This window comes from Benincasa hispida, chromosome 4 (genome assembly GCF_009727055.1).
Source record: "Benincasa hispida cultivar B227 chromosome 4, ASM972705v1, whole genome shotgun sequence".
Taxonomy (NCBI): domain Eukaryota; kingdom Viridiplantae; phylum Streptophyta; class Magnoliopsida; order Cucurbitales; family Cucurbitaceae; genus Benincasa; species Benincasa hispida.
Window position 1 is genome coordinate 44,768,393 of NC_052352.1, and position 6,337 is coordinate 44,774,729.

Sequence of the window (6,337 nt, forward strand, 5' to 3'; positions counted from 1 at the left end):
TACCTCCCTTAGCTATATAACCTTTCTCACCGCCCAAGATTAACCATACCTCATCGCCTCGTGCTTCATTTCCTTTCATCACATCATACTTCATCTTCCTGCCCACATACCAAGCCTCCCATGGCTTACTCGCTAAACCTCCTAGGCATACTTACTTTCAATGCAAGTTCCCATGGCCAACGAATAGTCTCCATACTTAGACCTTACTTTTCCTCCATTCTTCATTCACTCATCTATTCCCACCAAGGCTTCACCCCTAGTCTTCGCTTCTTGTCCACTTTTAAAAATTCACTTAGTGTTTGAAACACTTAACCTCTGCAAGCATCCTACACATGGTTTCACTTAATTCTTTCAAGCTTAATACTTAGAAAATTCCTTCTTTCGTTACCTCCCTTTACTCAACTTTATGCCTACACAACATATGTTAAATTCATTAATTATCTTAGAGCATACAAGTATCAAATTTAGCTTCAAATTAAAGATGTTTAGGAACTCAAGTTCTAGGGTTTATATAGACAATGAAATATCACCCTCTTCTCACTTAAACACATATAATTCCTCGTATTGTCTGTCTACTTCCTTATCATCATAATTCACATTGCCAAACCTTGTATTCACATTTTCGTCAATATTTTATTTTAGGTTACAAATAGTTGAACTTTACAAAGATCTACCTAGAAAAGAAGGAAGCGAACATGACCATCGTTTCGTATATACTGTAGAGGGGGTTCAAAATCAAGCTTATATTTAACTCTCATTATAACATCAAAATCTAAAGAACTAATATTTATAACCCTGTAAATGTGAGATTTAAGTTATTCATATTTCAATGTAATAGGCACAATGATTTCTGTTAGCTTGCCTTCAATATACAAACTTTGGTTCTCATCCCAATCACCTCCATATTGAATGAGTAGACACTATTCATCCTACAAAGCAAGAGAACGTTTGTCATTAAGTTGTACAAGCAAGTGAATATCAGTCGAATACATAATTTCAATTTTTCTCTCATTCTCGCTCTCTTGCTCTCGATGTCATGTTCTCACTCACTCTCGATCTCGTGTTCGAACTCAATCTCAAAACCCTAAACCCTTGGTAATGATCTCTCGCTCTCATGCTCCCACTCTCTCAATCTCTACCTTTGCTCTTGCTTTCACTCTCCCAATATACAATTTCCCTTCCATAATGCTCTTTTCGTACCTTTTTGAGAAATAACACAATTCCAACAAATATCTAGACAATGAAACCCCGTTCTGGAAAAAACCATTCCATTATAAAAAAAACTCCATCTTGGAAACCTTGTTCAATAAAACTATGTTCAACAAAATACCGTTGAAAAGAATCCTGTTGAAGAAAGTAAATCACCAATGAAATGAAATTAAGAGTTTAACGAAATTATTGCTATATGTTTAGGGAATTATTGACTTGAGACTTCATATAGATGATTTCGGGAAAATTGTCAAATAAGCAATCACATCAGACCGATCAAAGGTAGAACAAGAGTAAGAGCGAAAGCGAGATCAATAACGTGAGGACACTTCCTATTTGACAAGATTTAAAAAAAATGTCATTTAGCATTTTGGGTCCAAATATTGGTCATCTCTACAAATTTTCCAAAAGAAAACCCTTCAAAATTTCTGAACTTCGGTCGTCCATTAGAGGAGAGCGACTGTGAGAGTGAGGAAGACGAAGAATGGGAAGCGTGAACAACAAAGGGAGACAATTCGGAACTCACCATAATCCTCCAATATGCACTAGGTCGCATCAGATCGGGGCGTTGCTTCTAGTTTGCACCACCTTCTTCCTTACCCGTGCAATCGATCGATTGCTCGCTCCCGCCGCCGACAACGCGTTCAATGGATTCCGTCAATCCCACTATGCCCTCCAATCAAACGACGATGGATCCTTATCGTGGCCAGACAGAGGGTACGGTTCCCATCTCTCTCTCAAGATTTATGTCTACGACGAGAGCGAAATTCAGGGGCTCAAAGCTTTGATGTATGGGAGGGACGGGAAGATCACGGCTGCTGCTTGTTTGAAAGGCCAATGGGGGACTCAGGTATTCTTATTATTCTCGACTTATACAGTTTCCATTTCTGAAATTGTTTTGTTCTCCCTCTGTTGAGATTATTTATCGTTTAGCGGCTGCAATCTCGACCATGTTCATTCTATAAATGCGTATAGGCTTGAATTCGATGTTATTTTACCTGCTTCTGAACCGAGCGGAAGCTTGAGCGCTGCCTATTACTTGTGGAAGTTCTCTGTTTATGATTTCGATGTTCTCAATGGGCACAGATTGCATAATCTACCATGAACTTTGTAGAAACTTTTAATTCCACATATTAACTTAAACATTTAGAGTTATTGAAATGTTCTTAAGTTTTTCTGGTCCAATGCCGTCCTGTTTACCGTGTAAACTATGGAAAAGGAGGAACCGGAAGATTTTTGTGATAGAATGAGACAAGTCATTGAGATTTGGAATTTAGATTGATTGTCTTTGAGGTTCCTCTTGGGGCTTCTACAATTTTTTCCCTTCTTTTAATTTGCAGTCTGGATTTTCTGTGAGGCATCTGACTTGTTAGGAAGGCCACCTAGTCACCGTTACCTCTTATTAAATAATTTTCGTTCAATACCAAAATCTTCTATAGACCTCTCATTGACAGTCATCGCATGATGCTTGGTTGGTTGCAGGTGAAAATTCACAGATTGCTTCTACAGTCGAGATTTCGGACTAGAAAGAAAGAAGAGGCAGATTTTTTCTTTGTGCCAGCTTATGTTAAATGCGTTAGGATGCTAGGTGGTCTCAATGACAAGGAGATTAACGAAGCATATATACAGGTGCAGTCCCCTCTTATTTTTGCTTGATATTGCAAAGTATAGGCTGAAACAGTTACATTATCTTAGCAATGTTTCCTGTAGTTATGGGTATAGGAAAGGCTAATCATATTGCATATTGAGCTAATTTTGCCCAACCATTAGGTTTTAGGTCAAATGCCGTATTTCAGAATCTCAGGGGGTCGTGACCACATATTTGTTTTCCCAAGGTATAAGGTTTCTGTGTTAGTAGTTTCTGTTCAGTTTTGATGGTTTGTTCAAATTTCACATTGAGCAAGAATAGCATACTTTTAGTAATGATTGGAACATATTTTTTGGTGTAAATTTCAGAAGTATCCCTTCCAACTTTCATTACTTACACTCTTGCTACCCCATTGCAGTGGTGCAGGAGCTCACTTATTTAAATCTTGGGCGACTTACATAAACCGTTCCATAATTCTTACTCCTGAGGTATAAAGAGTTTCATAGAACATCATTGTGCTTCAGATACTGATTTTTTATCCGATGCGCTATTTTTCTAACAATGTCAACACTCTAGTTTGTTCTGGTTGGATGGTAGTTAAGCCTCATATTGACTTCTACTTTCTTGACTTTTCTTTTAAATTTTTTTTAAAAAAATAATGAAAACAATACTTTTCCTGCGTTAGTATAGGGGGATCGGACAGATAAGAAAGACTTTAGTGCTTTCAATACATGGAAAGATATCATCATTCCTGGCAATGTTGATGATGGGATGACTTCACATGGAGCTAAAATAGTCCAGCCTTTGCCTTTGTCTAAAAGGAAGTACTTGGCAAACTATTTAGGGCGCGATCAAGGAAAAGCTGGTCGTCTAAAGTTGATAGAACTTGCAAAACAATTTCCTGAAAAGGTACCTTGTCTCATTCTCTGAATGAAGCCTCACAAATATGGGGATATGAAAACTAATATATATAAGAAATGGATATGATATCTCAAACAGTTGGAATCTCCAGTTTTGAAGTTCAGTGGTCCTGACAAATTGGGAAAGTTGGAGTATTTTGAGCACCTACGCAACGCCAAGTTCTGTCTTGCTCCTCGTGGAGAGTCATCTTGGACACTTCGTTTTTACGAGTCATTTTTTGTGGTATGTCTCTCTCTACACACACATTAAGCTGGCAAGAGGAATTAGTAATCAGGATAATATCATGCTGTGTCTTTACAGGAGTGTGTACCAGTTATACTTTCGGATCAGGTTGAATTGCCTTTCCAGAATGTAATTGATTACTCCCAGATCTCAATAAAATGGCCATCCAGTGAAATAGGCCCTCAACTGTTGGAGTACCTCGAGTCAATTCCAGGTTAATTCACTTACCCTATTACATCTTGTTCCACATGATATTGTCTTAAAACTTATGCCTAAGGCCTCAAACCTCTGCTCTCTCTGTTTTCCCTTGCAGATAAGGCCATAGACGAGATGATAGCACGAGGTAGACGAGTTAGGTGCCTATGGGTTTATTCCTCAGATTCAGAACCGTGCTCTACGATGCAAGGAATTCTATGGGAACTTCAGAGGAAAGTTAGGCAGTTTCACCAGTCAACTGAAACATTTTGGTTGCACAATGGATCTTTTGTAAATAGACAACTGGTGGAATTCTCCAAGTGGAAGCCCCCAATGCCCTTGCCTTGACATAACATATACATAACACTATATGGCATCCATTTTGCCTGCCTTTGTTCTTTTCGCCCATTACTAGTCTGAAAGTTTGTATTCCATATTTTAGAATTATAAAGTGATGTTCAATAACGTTCAGAGAAAGGCTTACATTAAGGATGAATAGTTAATGTAATTTTATATATAATTTTTATAAACAAACATATGCTAGTTCAATTCGAATCTCATCTTTCTAATGGTAATTAGAAATAACGTAGGAATTATCTTTTTTGAGTACAACAACAGCAGAGTCAACTCTTGAGATGATAATTTGTGTCTTCTTCACTGAATTGTTATATTCACATGAATAATAGCATTACAAATTCATAAATGCATATGTAAGAAGTGAAACATGTTAGGTTGTAAATCAAAAATCAAAAATAAAAAATCAGAGAGTGACTTGGACTCTTCCTTGTCTTCTCATGTTTTGAGTACTTATTGAAGATAAAAGGGTGCTTAGTCTATCGATTTCTTAAGTTGGTGTTAAATAACTCACTATTGAAGTTTATATATTTATTGAGAAACTCCATATTCCATTCTCTATCTTTTGAATTTTTTTTTAAAAAAATAATGTTATTTTATATTTATTGATAAAAATAAAGTTGGTTTGAAAGTACTGACAAAAATAGGGTTGTAAAATCGTGGACGGGGTCCACGAGTGCCGACTCAGTATCACGAGGTCCATGATTTACTACATGATGGTCCACGATTTAAGGCTAAATTAAGGCATTGTGGACGGGTCCAAGGACATTAATATTTGACCTTTTTTTTAAACAAAATGTTTGACCATTAAAGATTAAGAATTTTTTTGTTTAGAATTTAAAAATATTGATTTCCATATTGTATCACCAATGAATTATATATACCAATTACATTTAAAATCTATTTATGATATATATTTTTTTTACAATATCTACTAATGCATTATTTTAAAGAAAGTTCATGAATTATGAATTAAAAACAAACATTACATTTGACTCGAATTTAATTTTATGAATTTTTTAAAAAATAATGTTATTTTAATATTTATTGACAAAAATATAGTTGGTTGGAAAGTATGGACAAAAATAGAGTTGGTTTTAATATTTATGGATTTTGAAAGCAAATCCTCTTAAAAAAATAAAATGCTACAATTAACATGAAGTTGTGTTTTTTTTTTTCTTTTTAAGTGAGAACTTGAATATAATATTACATTAACAAATTCGTTGGATGAAACAAATTTTAATTTACCAGGTACACGATTTTGCTACCCTATTTTTGTCAATACTTTTCTCTTCCACCTTAATTTTATAATTTCTTTCCTATGTACACTATTTTTGTCATCACTTAAAAAAATTATATTATTCTTGAACTTAATCCCTATCTTTTGCACCATTATTAAAAACTCCATATTTACAACTCTACACTCCAAACACATTTCCTAACTTTAACATATTAACTTTAGACTTCAGAACTCAACTCAACGTCTCAAATACTCTAGATAAGTGTTGTTGCTATTACAAGTCTTTGTCTCCAACATTACATCAACAGGATAGATGAGAAAGTATTTGAATGCCTACCTAGTAGAGGTTTTGAAATAGACTCATTTGGTGTGGACACAAAATCCTGTTTGAACATAGAAAGATGGGGTAAACTTAAAAGTGGCATTCATGGACACACTAGAAAAGCAAAGCAAATAAGCTATAAAATATAGCTCAATTCTGTAGCAACCCCAGTCAAATACTGATCTTTGGAAATGACACATTGATCCAAACATTATCATAAGCCAAACTTGTATTTTATAAGATCACTCACTCCAAAGGGATACCATACTCTTCAATCAAAACTCAG

The 6,337-nt window shown here is 35.4% G+C and overlaps 1 protein-coding gene across 1 annotated transcript; it reads left to right on the top strand.

The window, feature by feature from the left end:
• The first annotated feature begins 1,573 nt into the window (after positions 1-1,573).
• LOC120075153 (probable glucuronosyltransferase Os04g0398600) lies at positions 1,574-4,685 on the top strand. The gene is made up of 8 exons (XM_039028334.1): positions 1,574-2,059; positions 2,692-2,838; positions 2,980-3,044; positions 3,216-3,285; positions 3,488-3,706; positions 3,797-3,940; positions 4,019-4,154; positions 4,254-4,685. Exons 1-8 carry the CDS (start codon positions 1,694-1,696, stop codon positions 4,481-4,483), a joined length of 1,377 nt encoding a protein of 458 aa, XP_038884262.1. The 5' UTR covers positions 1,574-1,693; the 3' UTR covers positions 4,484-4,685.
• The last annotated feature ends 1,652 nt before the right edge of the window (positions 4,686-6,337 follow it).

Bases quoted from the DNA above. Each gene is read 5' to 3' on its own strand.
- LOC120075153 (XM_039028334.1), top strand. From the start codon at position 1,694: ATGGGAAGCGTGAACAACAAAGGGAGACAATTCGGAACTCACCATAAT. The intron at 2,060-2,691 runs GTATTCTTATTA...GGTTGGTTGCAG, and splicing joins AAGGCCAATGGGGGACTCAG to GTGAAAATTCACAGATTGCT. The intron at 3,286-3,487 runs GTATAAAGAGTT...GCGTTAGTATAG, and splicing joins CCATAATTCTTACTCCTGAG to GGGGATCGGACAGATAAGAA.